The following is a 20,214-nucleotide window of genomic DNA, read 5'->3' on the forward strand; positions in this document are numbered from 1 at the left end:
AAAAGGCCCGTCTATAAAAGAACCAATACTATAGATCTGTGCATCATCTCAGGATGCTGTGTCTCATATGTTCAGACACATTTACACCACAGTTATAACCATAGAAATGAATGACAAACTTTAAATGAAAATGTTGGTGTTGGTAGCTGTAGTTACAGACAGCAGCAGAGTTTTGATCTTACATTATTTATCATTTTTATGTTTTTCTTACTTTCATTATTCAGTCCTGTCCCTGATGCCATTACAATGCATTTTACCCTATGTACGCACACACACACACACCCCTCCCTCTCTCTGTGTCCTACTCTGATTGTCCTCTCTGTCCAGGTCCACAAAGTGTTTCCCAGCGGCCTGGCAGCTCAGGAGGGCACCATCCAGAAAGGAGATGAGGTGTTGTCTATAAACGGACAAACTCTGCGTGGCCTCACACACACCGATGCCACCAACGCTGTGCGTCAGGCTCGTAATCTGAAGCTGGCCGTGGTGGTCGTCTGCAAGAGAGCAGAGGAGGAAGCGAGAGAGGGCGGAGGCTGCAGGAGCGAGCAAGAGTCCAGCTCTGCAGGTGGGTCGTACAAACATGCCAAGTGAGGACGGTTTGTAGTCCTAAAACCTGCAGAGTTACAACAGGCTACTCTGATCTGTGATGATCACATGATTTCATTGCTGCTCTGCTCTGTTTGATGTCAAACTGGAGCTAGAGGCTGATAACTGTTCCTCTGAGGAGGGGAGGACACTAAGACAACAAAGCTCCTTAACTGACAGTGGTGGAAGAAGTACTTCCACTATCTTTTACTTAAGCAAAAGTAGCAATACTGCAGTATAAAAATACTCCATTACAAGTAAAAGTCTTGCATTCAAAATCTTAGTTAAGTAAAAGTATATATGTATATATATATATATGTAAGTATTTCTTGAAAAATTTACTTTATAACATTGAATCTAAGGGGATTTAATGTGACTTTCTTGACACTGATTAACAGAAAAAGAACAAATAATGTGAGTGAATTAAGTTCTCTCCAAAGTCATCTAAATTAATCACAAATATAAAATGTAAATATATAAAAAATATATAAAATCCTTCCTCTGTTTTACATGTCATCTAGATCTGAAAAGTAACTACAGCTGTGAAATAAATGTAAAGTATATTTTCCTCTGAATGTGGTGGAGTGGAAGTATAAAGTAGCATAAAATGGAAATACTCAAGTAAAGTACAAGTACCTTAACATTGTAAGTAAAGTACCTGAGTAACAGTACTTAATTCCATCACTGATAACAGAGTCATAATTTACAGCCACAGCAGAGTGTGTGTAGCAGATGTTTGTGTGTGTGTGTGTGTGTGTGTTGCAGTGGAGGAGCAGGGAGCTGCTGTCAGCCTGCAGCTGGAGAAAGGTGCAGGAGGAGTCGGTTTTACTCTGGAGGGAGGAAAAGGCTCCATCCATGGAGACAGACCATTAATCATCAGCAGGATCTTCACAGGTACATTCATGATGCTAAATGATATTTACAGTAAAACTACTTCCCATACATTCAAAAGTGATGCTTCTATACTTGAAGAGCTTCCATAAAGAGGCCCTGTGGAGTTTTCTAAACAAAAGTTCTGTTTACATTAGAGCTGCAACGATTAGTCGATTCACCAGTTACCAATTACCAATTCACCATTTGACAGAAAATTAATCAGCAAATATTTTTTATAATTGTTTTCATAATTTTTCAAGTAAAAAAAGCCAAAACTTCTCTGGCTCTAGCTTCTCAAATATGAAGATTTGCTGCTTTTCTTTGTCATATAAAACAGTAAACTGGATATATTTGAGTTTTGGACTAAAGAAGAGATTTGAATACATCTCCCTCTGCTGCCGGAGATTATAACAGGCATCATTTATAGACTCTATGATTATTCCAGAAAGTAACCAGGAGATTAAGTGGTAATGACAATTATTGTTGGTTTGAGCTCTGCAGAAGTTTAGTATTACACACAAAAACACGTGTTGTGTGTGTTGAATCTGTTTCCTTCCTCGTAAAACATTTGCAAAGATGATTTTTTTAAGTATTGTTATTTAGTTTAAAAATTGTAAGTACTGAGTAGGACTGTGTATGGAACCTCTGCAGAGTAATGACGTGTAGCAACTATGAAAAACTTCAACCATTGGAACTTTCTGGCTTGTTGTAGATGTATCAGCACTAAAACTAACTATCAAAATAGCAAGAGCTAAAAATGAGTAATATTTTTATAACAGTATGTGTGAATGTGTGTGTGTGTGTGTGTGTGTGTGTGTGTGTGTGTCTCAGGTGGAGCAGCAGAGCAGATAGGTCTGCAGTGTGGAGATGAAGTGCTGCAGGTTCAGGGCATCAGTCTGCAGGACATGACTCGCTTTGAGGCCTGGAACATGATCAAGGCTTTACCTGAAGGCTCCATCGCCGTGGTGATCAGGAGGAGAGAGAGAGCAGCTGAATGAGACGCAGACACAGAGGATGTTACACACCAGGAGGCCAAAGAAAAAAAAGAAAAAAAAAGAAACAGCTTGAGGCCCACTGATGGACTTTTATCAACAATCTCATGTTGATAAAAAATCAGATTACTCAAGGATGACCTCTCGTTATATTTCTATTATTTCTGACCAGATATGGAAGTTTAAATTTTACATTTTTTAAAGGATAATTTCAACCAGATCACAAGAAGAAATATGATAGTTGTGTGTCCTGTTTACTCTGGATAATCTACAGACTTCACGGTCATGTTTTGACCCTCAGCAGAGAACAGTCCCAGTCTGCTCTGTAGATTTTCCAGAGAACAACTGACACACACAACAAAACAAGAAACCTTCTTCTTTTTTTTCACAGAAGCTTTTGCTGATGAATACAGAGTTGGCAGGTGGCATGGAGAAAACAAAAAAAAAATCATGCACACAAATGATTTATTTGTGTTCCTGAATGAGCTGTGTGCACAAAACAGTGCATAACTTTTAAAAAAAACAGTTGACAGTTTCACATACAGCATGCTTGAGGGATGTTACTGATAACAGTTTTTTGTTCAAAAGGGAAAAAGCTAATCTGGGGTGTTTCCACACATCTCCATCTGAAATCAACACAAACACTTCATCAAACCCAAGCAGCTGATTTACATCACTGCAGGCTGCAGATGACAGATAGAAGCATCATCTAGACACTTCACAGTGAATGCAGAACCCACACATGGTTCACTCAACATCCAAACATCTGCACATTGTTCTATCTGACATCTGTTAAACTATATGTTGTATGCTATATTCTGTTCATCTGTCTACACAAATTCAAAAAAAAATAAATAAAAATTAGCAAACAATGTTATCTTCTTCTCCATGACACTGGCCATGACAGCTGTAAGGCTTCTTTAGCCTGACTGGAAATCTGTTTACTCACGTTGATGTGAATGAGATGGTGAGTACAGTCTTCTGCTTCATTGTTTTGTATATTGGAGATAAATTAGGCAAAACTGTGACAGTCTAATTAAAAAAAAAATCCTTTAAAAACACTGTAGCTTTAGTCCAAAAACACAGATAAACAGCCTTAAAGACCTGCCGTCAGAGTAAACATACCCAAAATATAATCCCATACCATAGTAATGCTTTTATCTGCTCTATCCATCACTGTACAACACATCAAGCCACAAATCAGACCATGTGAGACACTTAACGTATCATCAACAACTGATTTTAGCAATTGTGAAGCGGGGGGGTCTCTGGTCATCCCCCCCCGCTACAGCAGCTGCCTCATCAGTCTGAGAGTCTAGAAAACGTTTAGTCTGAGTCAGTTCAGACATTTGCACAAATCTGAAGGAGAAGGGAAAGAGATAGAGAAGGTGGACACAATAACACCACCGCCTGCACACATCTGTGCTTGTGTTGTACTGGATTGACTCAAATTTGTTGATGTGTCTGAAGTTGCAGGTGTTGACCGGTGTTATTGTGTGGCTCTGTATGATTAGTCTATAATGGTATTTAAAGTGTAAACAAAGAGAATTATATATTAGAGTAAACATCTATTTTTTATCAGCGGTGGTACTGTATGTGTATGTGGAAACAGAAGACCAAACACTGTTAAGCACTTTTTGTTGACTCAGCAGCTTTGAGTTTAAGCTTCCTGCCATTTTTTACCAAGTTAACCCCGTCGACCTGCGCTCAACCCGGAAATGTTCCGCACTTCTATTTGTGTCTCAAATCTGAGCGCGCAACATTCAGAGCTCAGAAAAAAGATTTTTTGCAAGCACATCAATTATATTTTGTAGAGAAATGATCAAAAGATTAATTTCAGTGAACAAAAGACAAGTTGTGTGTTTACCATCGTAATTCTGTGATCTCTGCAAGGTCTATTTCAATCAATGAATCAATGATGAATTACTGGTGTAAACATGACAGTCATCAGCATAGCTAATATCAGCTTCACTTTGGTACAAATGACTCTTCTAAGCCTCCATACAACTGTTTGCCCCCCACCCTGCCACAATGTGCCATTAGAAGAATAATAGCACATTCTAACTCTCCTGCAAGCTTATGTGGATAATATTCAAAATACATTTATTGACTACAGAATAGATTTTTTTGTTCACTCAGAATAAATTCTCTACAAAATATAAATGATGTGCATGAGCTGAGGATTAAACCACAAATATGCCATAAAATATCTTTGTATGCAACCAACAAACTGTTTTCTATTAAGGTACACTGAAAATTTACATAAACAGTTTATACATTGACTTATATCTGCTGTAAAAAAATTGAAAATAACTTGTATAAAACTGTTCAAAACTCAGCCAAAAGCCCAGTGTGATGTTTCATTGTCCCGAGTGTGTGGATAGCTGGTGTCAAGTGTTTCTGTTACAGCGGCTAAAGAAAGACCAGAAGACAACATGATGTTCATATTAATCATTTTTAATGCTGGTGAACTGGGTGCAGAACAGTACAAGATAAACAGTTTCATGTGTTCTGACTAGACATGTAAAACTCAATGTTGTGAGTTAGCAGCCGTTGCTTTGAGTAGGAGAATTCGAAACATTTACATGTGTCATTTTTACATATATTCTGTTGTACCAGTAATTTATTTATTACCAAAGATGTTTGTGTACTCTGCAACTGCAACTAGTGTAACACAGGAGACGGTTATCTAGACTGGTTGTTGGACCACACGTTTGTCATAACGATGCACAGGAGGAAACTTTGGATTGGTATCTGAATCTCAAATCACAGAACACTAAAATTCTGAGTATTTGGTGTCATCGGAGGTCAGAAAGCCTATCAAGAGTCAGAGTCTTATAGGTAAAGGGTTTAACTAGGACTCGTTCTGCCAGTTTACATGCTCTTTGACCTGCAGTCATTCTGGATGACAGCAAGATGTACAAAGGGTAAATCAATACTGAATCACATGCTGCTGTACTGCACTGTATGAGGTCACACTTTGAAACATGTTGCATTGGGTTTTTTTTTTTTAAAAAGATGTATAAATATAGAAAGGAGTTCATTAGATTAAGCCAATTTTCACTAAAAATATATTTTCCCCAATGATGAAAACTTGTATATCCTGCTGTCAGAGGACAAGTTGAGTAAAGTTTAGTAAACAGCGCCCTCTAGTAGTGAGGATAGCTCTAAATATTTCAAAAACTCTTGCTGCTGGTGATTCTACAGATAAGACAAGAGTCTGAACAGCAGGTGTTTCCTGTAGGCTGGACAGGGAATGTGAGCTTTATCTCTAAAAACAAGTTGTTGCATGTGTGAATGCAAACGGAATGCAGTCACAACACATCTGGATGATTCACTCTGATCTTATCTCAGAGAATAAATATAAATGACATTTGGCCACATTTTCAAAAAATAAAAATAAAAAAATTGCTCAACAAGTCAGGCGATCTCAAGCTGCCCGTCAAAAAGTTACAGACGAGTTCTTCCTGAAGAGGAAAGGCAGGAGACTCTCGCCACAACGTGAAAGACGAGGGTTGTGTGACCGGACGAGCTAGCGCTACCGCTAACAGGCTTCCCAGCTGACTGCATTCCTACTGTATAAATCATCTTGGCCCGGTTAGCAAGGTGTTTGAAAAGCAGCCTAAAGAGTCCAATCACGTGACCCCTCGCCTTACATCTTGTAGCCAGTCGCTCCACAGTATCCGCGTCACCTTTGTTGACTCTGCCTGTTGGCACAGTGAGATGTGATCACAATGCGGGCAGAGCTGATGATAAGAACACTTATTGACGGCAGGAGTCGATGGATAAAAAGGTAAATGATAAAAGAGAGATTAAAAAAAAGGTGATTCAGTGTTGATTTACTCGGGGCAGAAATGTGTGCTTCTCTGGTTTCGCTGTGTGTATGTTCCTCATGTAAATCGGGTGTCAATTTTAGCAGCTGCATGTACATTGAGAGAAATTTCACATAAAACAAAACCTGCAGGCTCCATTTAAACAGTAAACACACATGAAAAAAAAAATGCCTTTAGATCCACACGGAAGCAACGACATCTCAAGCACACGTGGGAATGGTGGGATGAGATTAAGATGACTGGCTACACTGAGGTAAAAAGATGTTACAGGTTAAAGGAATCTTCACACTCCTAATAAAAAAAAACATGTCACCCTACAGTATATGGCTTCTCATACACATAATGGCTCTGGAATAAGAAGGTAATATGTCACTAGAAAGTTCAAATCTGATATCTAGCCTCTAATATCTTCATTCTCAGACATACTGGTTTCATACTGTTTCTTAATAAGGTGCTAATTATATGTTCAAGCAATATATTTAATCTAAAAGTAGTTCAGTAAGAAAATCCATAAGTTATCATTGAGGATGTGTCCGCTCCGTCTTTAATGAAGAGGGAATGAAGGGAAGGCCGTTATAGATGATCTTACTTCCTCTACCAAAGTGAGCCTCAGTGTATGGAGGTTAAAAGAAGTACAGTACATTTGTGGTGACACTTACAGTTTTTTTTTCTTCCTGAATACCTGAAGAGGATTCTGGCAGTTGTGGAATATCTTAAGTTTGTATATGTTAGATAGCATACTTAGGTGAATATTTAAAGTTTAAGTAACATTTTAGCAATAGCAACTTTAATATTGTTATTAAATACAGACATGATCATTTTTTTTCCCCCTAAGTGCTATAAGTATTGATTTTAGTGTGCAGATACAGAGGAGTGAAGTGTTTCACTCTAACCTGAATATTAAAAAAAACTAGATAACATGGTGAAAACAAAGCCAAAGGACCTGTGTCCACTTATTACATGTGTCTATTAGTGTTAGATAAGAATAGAAGACTGCTGAGACATGTCCTGATCTGAACATGAAGAAAAAAAAACTCTCATCATACTTCAACTTCCACAAGTACATTTCCATTTCTGCTCCTCAGACAGAGCCTTATTATTATGAACTACAATGTGCAGACAGTGAGGTAGCTGCATGATAAACTATATACTGGAACTATACTTCCACTTCTTACTGCTATTACACATAGTATATCCATCACCTGGATCATAGACACATGCATTGGTCTTTGTCCATATGGATTTTTAAAAAAAAGTATTTTAACTGTATGACTGAATCTATAATACTTTTTGATTTATTTCTCCACATCCCTTTAATTATGAAAACTGTCATAGCTTTGAGCTCCTTTGTGCTGTAGTGAGTCTTTGAGAAGCGAGCTCAGATCTACTGAGACTAAGCTGAACGTGAGACAAACTGCATGTTGCTTTCCCGCCGCATGAGGAGTTTCAGGGACTGTTTATGAAGAGAGAGAGAAAGAGAAATGTACTTGAGAAACTGATGTCATGAAAAAAAAGGGGAAGACACTTTCCTGCTCAATAGAGCGGCGCTAAACATTTCCTATTCAAAAGGCCTTCTTTCAGATAGAAAAAAAAAAAAAAAAAAAAAAAGCTGCCTTTGTTTTAAAAAAGGCCATGATGCTGTCCAGCCTGTGCTTCAGTGTAGCTGATAAAAGAGGCAGATATTCATGGTTGACAGGTGAGTGGAGATGAGCAAAACTATGGCATTTCAAGTACAACACAAACAACTAAATATGAGGTATGAATCAGTACTCCAAACCAACAATCTGATACCAGCATAGGGTAAATAAAGGTCCATGCAACATGCATGTTTACTGTACACACTGAAGTATGCAAATACTAGATGAGGAAAGATCCGGAGTCACATGATTCTGGTATAATGTAAAGATCTCCAGATACTCGGTACTGTTAGCACATGTACAAATATAGATTGTTTTGTTTTTTTTTAAAATCTAATTCCATTCTTTAGATTTGAGGGAAATAAATTCATCCCACAGAGGGGGGGTGTAATGGAGTCCCCTGTTTTTGAGTTAAAGATGGAAGACTCCGTTCTTATTTTGGGACTCGTCTGCTTTCAGATAGGGGGGAGCACCTGCAGTAACACAGGAATGTAGGAATGCACATTAAACATAAAACTTGATTAAGTCGTTGTTTGATAATGTCAGCGTGTTGATTGCTGTTGAGTTTTGGACTGTTTATAATGGAATGAAGGTCTGGTCTGACCAGTCATTGGGCCTCAGGCGTGAGAGTAGGTTTCTTATCTCTTGGTGTCAGAGGTCCTTGAGGGATTTGACAGCCTTGGCCAGGTTGCTGTAGAACTCAGCCATGCTGGAGGGGAAGAACGAGTCAACCACAGAGCGAGGGAGGAAGCCACCCAGGTCTGTCTGGAAGAAACTGAACACCTGGGTTTTGTTGGGCTCTCTGGACATGGAGTGAAGGAAAGAGAGACAGGAGAAATTAGTAGTGCAGTGAGGCTGAAGTTGAACCTCCTCTCTACAAAACTGTTTCCACTTTACTCACCCTGAGATGGGGACACAGATGCAGCCACATGGATGGTTGAATCCCCTCACGTAACCAGACTGGGTAGGACAGCCTGGGTGACTCACATTGGTGGCTGTTTTGACACGACACAGAACACAAACATGCAAACATGCAACATTACCTTCGTTATATTCATCTTGTGAAGGTTTGTTTTCTCCATCTGTAGAGCTGTGGCTCTAAACCGTGTGAGCTCAGACACTAAAAGCAAGACTCTGCAAGTTTTCATTTCAACTACACATGATAGCGGAGGCTATAAAAGTCCTGTTTGAAGGTGTTTCACTCTGTGAATTCATCTGGTGGAACCGTTAGAAAGACTGAAAACTTGCGGACTCTTGGAGCCTAAAAACACACAAGGCTGAGATCACACATAAAGTAAAGGATACATTCATTTGATAACTTCATTACATTTCATGTAGGTTTGTCCATCTCTATCAGTTGTAATAACACTACTACTCTCTAAAGTCATTGTCAAGATGTGGAACACAGTGACATCACTAAAACAAAAATGTGTTCTGTGAAGAGACACCAGCAGTCAGGTTGCAAGAGATGACAATTAAACCAGATGATTAAAAACCATCCCAGGAAGTGTCTCTGTGATGGAGGTTTACAATGGACGGTGGAGGTCATCATCTCTGTGTTAACCTCCATTGGAAACCAAAAGGTAGGGAGGTAGGGCATTTGCATACAGGATTAAGGCAGCATAGTAAGAGGAGGGGGGGGGGGGGTGTCAGTTTTAAAACATACAGATCATCAGGGATGTTACTGGAGATTTAGTCGACAAATCATAAAACATGACACAGTGGTTAATAATTATCTAACTTTTATGGGGCACAGTAACTTTGCAGTTCAGTTACTGATCTTATTTCCTTGGTAACGTTGCCGTATTATGTGAAAGCACAATATGGAGACATTAATTTTATCATTTGTTTGTTCGCCCTGTTCTGTTTGTTATTTTGGTAAACTAAATAAAACATTTCACACCTGACTGCTGCTGTTTCTTCACCAGTCTGACTCCTTTTTTAGTGATGTTGCCAGATTCAAAGATCTCAGTATTTATTTGTGTGAACAATATTACACTAACCGATAGAAATGATGGCCGAACCCTCAAAAGACAGACTCAAATCTTAATAAACAGACTGCTACGTCTTCTTTGATAACATGACGAGCACTACAAACAGTCAGTTCTGCACTGCGCTGCGTTACACTGAGGACAGCGCCTGTTAGACCGATCATGCCATTATTCTGCAGCAATTATTTCATCAAGCGGCCCCAGAAGAATGTAACAGAGTACTAGTGGCACTGGTGACTGAACATAATGAGCGTCCACTGCTGAGATTCCCTACGTCCATGATGAGATTAACGTGGAGTCTAATTTGGCCAATTAGACGCCAGGACGACTGTTACAAAGAACTGTAGTAATGCTGTTTCATTGTAAATAATATGCTGCACACACACCAGCAGGATTCCCCACAGCACCTCCACTAAAGTCAACTATTACATTTTTATGAAATATCAGGCTTATTAAAAATGAGCAGGGGTGCTACGTCACACAGCAGAGTGACTGTCAGTAAGTGTGTCAGTCTGTTCAGGCTTGTAGTGTATCCTCAGCGTAGTCAAGCAAGCAGCAACAGGTCAGCCCTTACTGCCTGGCACCATGACTCTTATAATGTACAAAGCACACTAGTGCAGGAAGTAGAGGAGACAAGAATGAGTCATTACGTACCATTTGATGAAATGGTGCCGTCTTCGTATTGCTTAACTAAAATTACATCTACAAAGTCTCGTGGAGCTATGATACCCATAGCTGCTGAGGGCGTGACTGTTCGGCAGATAGAGACGTCCTGTTAAAAGAGCGGGAGACAAGTCAAAAACAAGAGAATGCAAAAATGGATATCACATTACATGTATACATTTAAAAGCTGCTCTGGGTGAGATTATTCTGTTTAAACAATGTAAGTGGATTTGTCAAATTCAGTAGATTGGAAATGGTAACTGGCAGAACACACACACACACACACACACACACACACACACACACACACACACACACACACACACACACACACACACACACACACACACAAGATGAGTGAAAGTTGGATCAAAATATGTGCAGTTTATTGACATCGCCTCACTACATTCCAGGGTACTACAGTTTAAATAGGGTGTTTGTGCCACATGAACTTTCCCAGGAAACCAAAAGCCTTTTGAGAAACTCAGGAGCTAAAGCTGCATTTCCACAGGAGGAACCAGGGTCTAAATTTAGTTCCTGTAGGATAGCTCTGGGTGTAAAAAAACTTCCCTGCTCCGGGGGAGGTATTACTTTCCAAAGGGAGATTGAGGGGCGGGATTTGCGGGAATGACCATGCTGATTTGGCAAAAACAGACATGTGGCTGCTTCAACCCTGCTTCATTCATAAAACAAGGAAGTACTCCAGTATTGATATCAGGATGAAAGGAGGACATTTCTCTGATTGTTTCATGGCAGTTATGCTCTAAAACAAATAAATAAGCATCAAACACTCAGGAGATGGTTTACTCTGGAGAGAGGTACTCTGGAGTTTCAGTCTCATTTTCCTCCTCTAATTTTCTCCTGTTTGTATTCATTCATTACATCTAGAACTCAAACATTACAGATGCAAAAAAACAACAGGAACAACAGGAGGACTGCTACTGTTTCCTCATGTATGAAAATTGGGTTTCAAATGGCCTCATCATTATCTAAACTGCCATGGGTCTAGTTTGTCTAATCAATATGGTTCTTCAGATGTGGTGGAAGCACAAACACGAATGAACAACAGGGACTTTTAGTTCCTAGTTCAGTTCCTGGGATTAGTTTCCTGGTTCCACAGCTCCTGGAACTTTTTGGTCAAAAACTGGCTTTATTTTTAGTTTTCAAATAGTTTTACTGCCATTTAAAGCCACCAATATGCTAAGACAGCTAGTGCAGCTTTAAGAATAATCCAACAATCTTTGATGAAAGTAAAAGAAATGACTACTGCATGGAGTTAAAACTGCTTTAAATAATAAAGAACGATCATGAAAAAAAAGCAAATTACTGTCAGAAGAGAGAAATTTGTAACACACCTCTGTGATTTGTTCCAAAAGCTCAAACCTTTTGACATTGTTGTCCCACTTGACTCTGAGCCCGTTGGGTACTGGTTTCAGACACTCCCACACTTTCTCCGGGCTGCCGCTGACAACTCCATCCCCCTTATAACTGCAGGGGAAGTCAGACACAGGATAGAGTCAGGAGGACAGATTATTCAGGCATGACTCTGCTGTAAATTAAATTCATACATTCTTGGGAGAGGCCAAACATTTAACCCCCTCACACAGAAAACTTCATCATGTCTCCTGTGCTGTGCACCATATGGTCCAAACCTGGGAAAACTCTAAAACATGACTAATTACTGAAACTTACTGCTCCATTTTCAGACCGCACTGTCATGAAACATTAATACAGAAAACATCTTAAAAACATCATTTGAGAGAAAATAATCAGTAAAAAAAGTTATAAATGTGATTTACTGTGAAAAGCATCTGGAGTTACACAAAACAAAAAAAATCATAATTTAGTCTGACTGTTCATTGGTTTCATGTTCAAAACTCTTCCAGGACAACTAATCATTTTGGCTGAAAAGCTGCAAAAAAAAAAATCCAGGTATTCCAGGATACATTGACTAGCCCATGTGCTACAATTCCACAAACATTGTCTCAGGTTTCCGATAAGGCCAACCAACAAACTGACTCTCCCAATCAAACCACTTACAATCTTTCAGACTAGATTACTATATACTAGTCATTGCTGCTCACACGAGAGCTGTAGCTCCATACACAAGTTGTCACAAGTTTTCTAGCTCCTCAATTCTGGAACAGTCTTAGGCCCTGCAGCTTTTTGTAATAGTTTTCAATGAGAGTGAGGCTTGTTGCCTGCTGCGAAAGGGGGGGAGACAAATAACTTTGCTTTCCATTTATTCTGTACAACACTTACAGCGAGGAACTTTTGCCCATGGTCTTACATGAAAACAACATTCAAGATGTCCAATGTTTAAATAAAATGATAACTAAGATCTTGTCCTGCAGCTCAGTTTGTTCAACGAACCACCAAACAAACATTCACCAGGGAAAAAGTGCACCGCTAACATCGGTTAGCAGCTAGATAGATAATTGGCTGCTAAGCTGCAGCATATTAATAGCATGTAAACATACCTACAGATGTCACTTCAGACCCGTTAGATGCTGGTTTGGTCGCTGCTCTTCAAAATCTCTGTTGGCGACACGCTGTCTTGACTGACTTGTACTTACAGCAGTTTGTTTACTTCGTCTCCAGTGAAACATTACATTTTGCAGTTAACGTGTGCTGAACCATGGAGGGCGATCTGTACGGATCACAAATCAACTACATTCCATTACACCACTAATATATAGTTGGTAAAGACCAACTGTAGTTGCCATGATCAATAACTTTCTAAAAAAAAAATAAAAAAGGTACAGATCTGTGAGATTAGTCTATTTCACTGCAAAATAACAGTTAAGCTAACGGCAGGTGATTCAGAGGTTGCCTCGCAACAATTAAAAAAAAGCAGCTCTTTTTTTTTTTTTTTAAATTGTAGGCTTCAACAAAAAAAAGGCAGTGCGGTGCGCCTTGTGTTTTGCAACCTGCAAAAAGCACTCTGTCTGATCGGGACCTTAGAGAATGTAACCATCCTGTAGGTTTACATTATGACCACCGTTGTCAATTATTTCAGCTTCTTTTCTGAGAAATAATGTTTTGTCCATGATTTTGCTGAATGGCTAAGAAAACTACAATACCTATTAGCCTCTTGTGCTGTTGCTATGGAGAAGAAACCAGTCAGTGGTGCAAATCAGAACACTTTGTCACAAAAGTTTTGAACAAAACATGGCACCATAGTAAGTGAGATCACTCACAAGTATCTCAGATATTAAAACCAAACTGACTGCAGATTGCAATATCAGTTTTCGCAACACTGTCTTCTTTTTTTTAGTTGTTTCTTTTCTAGTGATGATTTCACCTGGACAGGGTTTACATTAGTCGGTATATACCAGATTTTTGCAGGTGTCATATGTAGTTGCCGCCAGATGAAAATATCAATAGCCAAATATATGTCGAATACCAAATAAATAAATAAATTCCCTGATAGCATATTAAATAGCCTAATATAGTGTAACCTATAATATGTTGTCAAGACAACTCAAAGATAAACTTGTACACCGATCAGCCATATCATTAAAACCACCTGCCTAATATTGTGTAAGTCCACTGTGTGCCACCAAAACAGCTCTGACTTGTCAATGCATGGACTCCAAAAGACATCTGAAGATGTCCTCTGGTATCTGGCACCAAGACATTAGCAGCAGATCCTTCAAGTCCTGTAAGTTGCAAGGTGGGGCCACCATGGATTGGTCTTGTTTTTCCAGCACATCCCACAGATGCTTGATCGGATTGAGATCTGGGGAATCTGGATGCCAAGGCAACACCTTGAACTATTGTTCATGTTCCTCAAATGATTCCTGAACAATTTTTGCGGTGTCGCAGGCTGCATTATCCTGCTGAAAGAGGCCACTGCCATCAGGTAATACTGTTGCCATGAAGGGGTGTACTTGGTCTGCAACATTGTTTAGGTAGGTGGTACATGTCAAGGTAACATCCACATGAATGGCAGGACCCCAGGGTTCCCAGCACAACATTGCTCAGAGCATCACACTGCCTCCACCAGCTTGCCTTCTTCCCATAGTGCATCCCGGTGCCATCTCTTCCCCACACGCACCCGGCCGTCCACATGATGTCAAAGAAAACATGATTCATCAGACCAGGCCGCCTACTTCCATTGCTCCATGGTTCAGTTCTGACGCTCGCGTGCCCGTTGTAGGCGCTTTCAGCAGTGGTTAGTGGTCAGCATGGGCACTCTGACCGGTCTGCAGCTACGCAGCCCCCGTATGCAGCAAGCTGCGATGCACAGTGTGTTCTCACACCTGTCTATCATAGCCAGCATTAACCTTTTCAGCAATTTGTGCTACAGTAGCGCTTCTGAGGGATCAGACCAGATGGGCTAGCCTTCGCTTCCCATGTGCATCAATGAGTCTTGGGTGCCCACAACCCTGTTGCCAGTTCACCAGTTGTTCTTCCTTGGACCATTTTTGCTAGGTACTGACCACTACATACCGGGAAGACCACATAAGACCTGCCGTTTTGGATATGTCTGACCCTGTCATCTAGCCATCACAATTTGGTCTTAGTCAAAGTCACTCAGATCCTTACGTTTACCCATTTTTCCTGCTTCCAACACATCAACTTCAAGAACTGACTGTTCACTCGCTGCCTCTAATTAAAATGGCACCTGATAACGTATGTTATTCACTTTGTCTGTCAGTGGTTTTAATGTTTTGGCTGATCAGTGTACTGTGCAAAAATTTGTTTTGCCTCCAAAGATTCACTGATTGTTTGGTCAGATGTGACTAAGCATGACTAGTGAGAATGAAAAGTCGGCACACGCTCCAGCAACAGCCCTGCACTTTGGTTCAACAGCAGTTAACACGAAAAAAGTTTGAACGTTTTCTCTCAGGTAACATTATATCCCCTCATCCCCGGTCCCAGTGAGAGTCAGGAGACGGCGGCAGGTGGAGATGGTGGCGGAGCTGCAGACTGCCCACATGGCTGCATTAAATTAACAACAGCAAGGCTATTTGTTTCATTCTAAGCCTATATGCTTAGTTTGTGAAGAGTTCATTCTGCTGATTACTTTTAATAAAATACATTTGTTAGATCATAGTGTTTGTGTTTTATTGCTGTTTAAATGTAGGTTGTTATATGGCTACTTAAACATATGGCCGGTAATTGTTCTATATGGCCGGAATTCTGGAATATTAACAACCATACTGGCTGTCAAAAAAAAAGTCTAGCTTATACTCTGAACTGGGTGAGTTTCACGTTGATCCAAGTAGAAGTAGAAGTGCTCAAACTGTGAGTGACACCACACTGTCTATGGGAAAAAATGAATCGGATTTTAACTTCCAGAACCAGAGGTGTCTGAAATAGCTCCTATTTTGTTCTCTTTATGTTTCCTCTCTGTACGCACTTTGCTACTTGGTTTACTATCTGGGTACATGCTAGACTACATTTAATTGTACTGGCACTACTACTAGAACCGTGTGCAATGACAAATATAATCCACTCACTCTAATACTAAAATATTAATTTTTATAAATGTATCCATTTAAAAAAAGCCACAGGTCGGTTTATACTAATGATGCCAGCAGCTCACCAATTACCAATATTTGCTGCACAATTCCAGGTTCACAAGCAGTCATTGCTGCGAGCCACTAGAATTTACACTCTGCATCCTTGAACAGAGTCTGAATTTCAGACACAGACATAGGGTGAAAATATATTTTGGGAGCTTGTGACACTCATGACACTATATAACAGTCTATAACTTGTAATTTTGTTGAACACTGACAAATGACAGGTTGTGCAGCTTTTCCAGAGATGTGTGGTGACTCTGCTACTATACACTTTACTCAACTAATCCTAAAATTATAACTCGCATGTCTCTAAATGTCAAACCTGCCTCAACCATTGCTCAGATGATCCATTTTCCACTAACTCTTGCCTCATTGTGAAAGTGGTATAACACTACCTGCTAGTGGCATTTAACATGATCGTTTGAAACATTGAAGTGGAAGGTAAATAATGTACCACAGGTCATAAGGTCACTACAACCTCACCACCTTTACCCCTAAACACTTCCTGAAGGATATTATGTTGGGAAATAGATTTGGTCATCAAACAAAAAACTGACCGCACTTTGTCCTGTGATGTAATCATTCACTTTAGCATGATAACAAAGTGAACAAACACTAGAAGAGAAGGAAAAAAAGAAATTTGAAATATCTCACACATTCCCGGGGAACTCAGATGAAGGACGCCATGACACGACCACGTCGTTCTGCCGAAGAAAACAGCAAAGAATTTATCATGAGTGACATATTTCAAAACAACACAGAAAACGATGTCTCTCTGCATCCATCAGGACAGAGATCTGATACATCAAACTGACTATCAGCTCGCTTGTGGTTATGTAATGTCTCCAGCATTGGTGGCACAAGGCAGCATTAACTGTTCAGCATAGTAAACATGTTCATTCAGTGTCACAGACATAAGTTACCATTGTTATGAAGAACAAATAGAAAGAAAAGTTTGTATAGTGAAGCAGAGTTGCATCCTGTTTCATAAGGGATCTCTTCACTGCCTGACCTATACACTACAAAAAAAAAAAAATACTACAAATTGAAAAATATACAAAACTAATTACACAAACAGTAAGATACATGCAATAAATACCAAAACACAAGTGAAATGAAGAAAAATGTGCTCAAACACAAGAAACAGCTGCAAATGGCAAAACACATACAAAAAGGGGAAAAAAACACAGACTTAAGGAGACACACATAAACAGACTTGATACACTGGAAGTTCTCCAGGCCACTAGGTGGAGTGATGAATTCTATGGTGAACAAAGTGTGTCATGTAGGGCCTTTTCCAAAGTAACCCCGACACCCTCTCCCTACCCACTTCCACACCGTTTGCACATTCATGTGGAGGCTCCACCACATTATAAATGCCATCCCAAACATAATAGTGGGGACTGGAAGTGTGTTATAAAAACCCTCCAACAGTGAGCCTGCATCCATGCTAACTTACTAAGCATGTGCAACACCTACTGTGTTCTTCATGGAAGACGCTCCGTTACAAACGTTAAGTTCTGTGTAAAGTGTTGTGTATTTACAGGGACTGTTGCTAAAACCAAGCAGCTTATAAACATAAGAATATAGTATGTATTTTTCTCCATGAGTTAAGAGGTCTACTGTGGAGTGAATGTAATGAGTCTGCCACCTCACTGCCCACACTGTTCCTTATGTAGGCTATTACTAGTGCTGTGTATAACAGATGATGTTTCTGACCTAAATATTTGCTTCACTATCCTCTCTGACATATAGATTCACAGGTTCATTATCAAGGAATCGGACCTTCGGGGAGGTTGTATCACCCAGATAAGCCACGAGGAGAGGAGGAGACACCAGCAAATTACTAAACAAACCCAGACATTTCTCACCTGAATTTCAAAAAAAATGGTGAAGATATAAGTTGCTTTTGTTATTTTATTTTTTGGGGGTGTGAGGTTGATGTCTACCTGTATGTTTGAAAGTAGTGTCATTTTTATATATATACATTACTGGTTTGGAACTGAAACTTCAGTAAGTTGTACATTTATTTCCAATAGAACAGAGACAACGATGTTCACAACCTCTGACAGGCGCTAACTATACTTCTGACTACAAACTTAGAAAGGAAAAGAACATTCATTAATGTTTGTATACAAATGTAATGACCACATATACTACATTTTATTATGCACAACAGGCTCTCAGTAACACCTGCAGTATCACTGTGCCATTGTGTTGCCATTTACATGTGAAATTTAGCAAATGACAATATAACCCAGGATATTTAATATGAATAGTGAAGCTAGAAGGAAAACTTTTATCAACTGCAGCATAACAAGTGATGTTTATCTTTTCAATGGCACATCTGAAAAATGGCTCATCTCCACTTGTACAAAATGTTCACTGTGCGAGGAGTGTACTGATGTGGTTTATATCCAAGAAATGTATTTTTGATAATATAAACATTTTTAAAAAAAAAACATATATGCCTTCTGGAAGATCTCCTTCTCTCATCTTGCAACAGCTGGTGGATGAGAGCAACTGTTGCCACTCCCAACCATTGACTGTATATAAAGATTTATTATAAGTACATATAAACATTTATATACAGTCAATGATCCCGACAGATGCTGATTGGAAACCATGGTGACAAAAGTTACGTCAGTTCCTGTTTCTGCTGGAGAGAGTGAAGTTTGTCTAAAAAGCTTTCTGCTGCATTTATAACATACACCTTAAGATGGGAACTTCATTCAGCTGTGAGTGTGACTACATAGTGCACTCTGTGAACAAGTGGGAGTGGAGAGGGTCAGCTTTGGAAAAAGCCTGCAGACCCCGCAACACTGGAGATACTGGTTTTCCCAAGAACAACCACACATGACCAGTGCTGCACTGTATTCTATCACCCATCAGATTATGTGACCTGGGTAGGAGTTTCTGCAGCATTGCCAATGCAAATGTTTTTATAGTATTTTACTGGCATGCTTTAACTGATAGCTGACACCAAACATGGTGCTGTTTGTATTTATTTGGATAAGCTCACAGAATCTGATGGCTGTGGTTTTGGTACAGGCTGCCAAAATCTGTGACATGCCAGTTTCTGTAACACTAATATATGAAAAAGACTGAAGTGTCGATCAAGATTTGTAGGTGAGCTGTTAGTGCTCTATACACACACACACACACACACACACACACACACACACCTATACACTACAGTTTTTGCCATCACACAAAATGTTCATATATATGATCTGAACATACAGACTCACAAGTTTTGGTTAACAACTGTAAATTGAGTCATACTGTTGAAATACACACTCCAGGTTAGTGTTTTATACCGCTTGCAAATTTGAAATCAAGCAGAGATCATCTACTTCATTTGAAAATGTCAGTTTATAAACTGGCCCACACCCCTCACACACCGGTGGCTGAGCGAGGCCACGTCAAGTAACATTATGTCTCAATACAGCTACGCGTTGGATCTCTATATAAGAGAACAGCGAGTATTTTCTCATTGAGAGTATCTCTGGACTAACCAGAGAACAGCATGTACTAGGGCAAGTGTACAATTTTATATCAGATAATAACAGCAAACATTTACCGATTTCTTGCAGACTTTCCACCCGGATTCGTCCCTCTTGTAGCTCATCAGGCAGTCAGCCACTGCCTTCGCTTTATGTTCATAATCCATAATTGTTTGTATAGATAAACGTTATCGACAGTAGTTAACCTAATTCACTGTGCGGGCTAGCTGTCGTTAAAGAGGTTAAGTGGCTGACACACGAGACTGAGTTCTCTTACTTCAACAGAAAATTAAAGCAGCTCTGTATGTAACCAAGTCCAGCAGCGAGAAGTACCTGACATTAGCAAGCCGACCAGCTACAAGCTAGCGTTAGCCAAAATGAATGAAACGTGCGGTGCGATATACACATCATTCACTAACAAGCGGCTAGCTCGTGGTGACGACGTTTGTGAATAGAAAACACACCAACTGTGTCAGTTAACTACCGATAACTATAAAACCACGACATCTGCCCAAGTTAAAACATTACATATAAAATGAAATTCCCCAATAAAAACAGGACAGAATGGTTAGCAATTCTGTCAAATCAACCAGAAAAATGCTA

At 39.6% G+C, this 20,214-nt stretch overlaps 2 protein-coding genes across 4 annotated transcripts in view; one reads left to right on the forward strand and one right to left on the reverse strand.

The window, feature by feature from the left end:
* Window positions 1–2,884, forward strand: part of il16 (interleukin 16) — a 54,972-nt gene extending 52,088 nt beyond the window's left edge. For both annotated transcript variants that reach the window (XM_044348140.1, XM_044348230.1), the window contains exons 24-26: window positions 328–562; window positions 1,348–1,476; window positions 2,287–2,884. In XM_044348140.1, the coding sequence (XP_044204075.1) occupies window positions 328–562; window positions 1,348–1,476; window positions 2,287–2,453 (531 nt within the window). In that variant the 3' untranslated portion in view covers window positions 2,454–2,884. The remainder of the gene's footprint in view (window positions 1–327; window positions 563–1,347; window positions 1,477–2,286) is intronic.
* Window positions 2,885–6,961: 4,077 nt separating this feature from the next.
* Window positions 6,962–20,206, reverse strand: stard5 (StAR-related lipid transfer (START) domain containing 5). 2 transcript variants are annotated; one of them, XM_044348443.1, is made up of 7 exons: window positions 19,689–20,206; window positions 16,760–16,809; window positions 11,927–12,059; window positions 10,563–10,680; window positions 8,819–8,912; window positions 8,522–8,719; window positions 6,962–8,390 (listed from the first exon to the last, which is right to left on the reverse strand). In XM_044348443.1, the coding sequence occupies exons 1-6, from the start codon at window positions 19,776–19,778 to the stop codon at window positions 8,569–8,571; spliced, it is 636 nt and encodes a 211-aa protein (XP_044204378.1). In that variant the 5' UTR covers window positions 19,779–20,206; the 3' UTR covers window positions 6,962–8,390; window positions 8,522–8,568. The 2 variants fall into 2 exon arrangements, with proteins under 2 accessions (XP_044204378.1, XP_044204287.1); XM_044348352.1 differs by having other exon boundaries at window positions 6,962–8,719.
* Window positions 20,207–20,214: the final 8 nt, after the last annotated feature.

The sequence above is a fragment of the Thunnus albacares genome, chromosome 1 (genome assembly GCF_914725855.1).
Source record: "Thunnus albacares chromosome 1, fThuAlb1.1, whole genome shotgun sequence".
Taxonomy (NCBI): domain Eukaryota; kingdom Metazoa; phylum Chordata; class Actinopteri; order Scombriformes; family Scombridae; genus Thunnus; species Thunnus albacares.

Coding starts and splice junctions, on each gene's coding strand:
- stard5 (XM_044348443.1), bottom strand. CDS start 19,778: ATGGATTATGAACATAAAGCGAAGGCAGTGGCTGACTGCCTGATGAGC. Junction 12,060..16,759: donor TCTGAGTTCCCCGGGAATGT/GTGAGATATTTC, acceptor CTTCCCCTGCAG/TTATAAGGGGGATGGAGTTG. Junction 10,681..11,926: donor TTTTGGAACAAATCACAGAG/GTGTGTTACAAA, acceptor CTCTTTTAACAG/GACGTCTCTATCTGCCGAAC.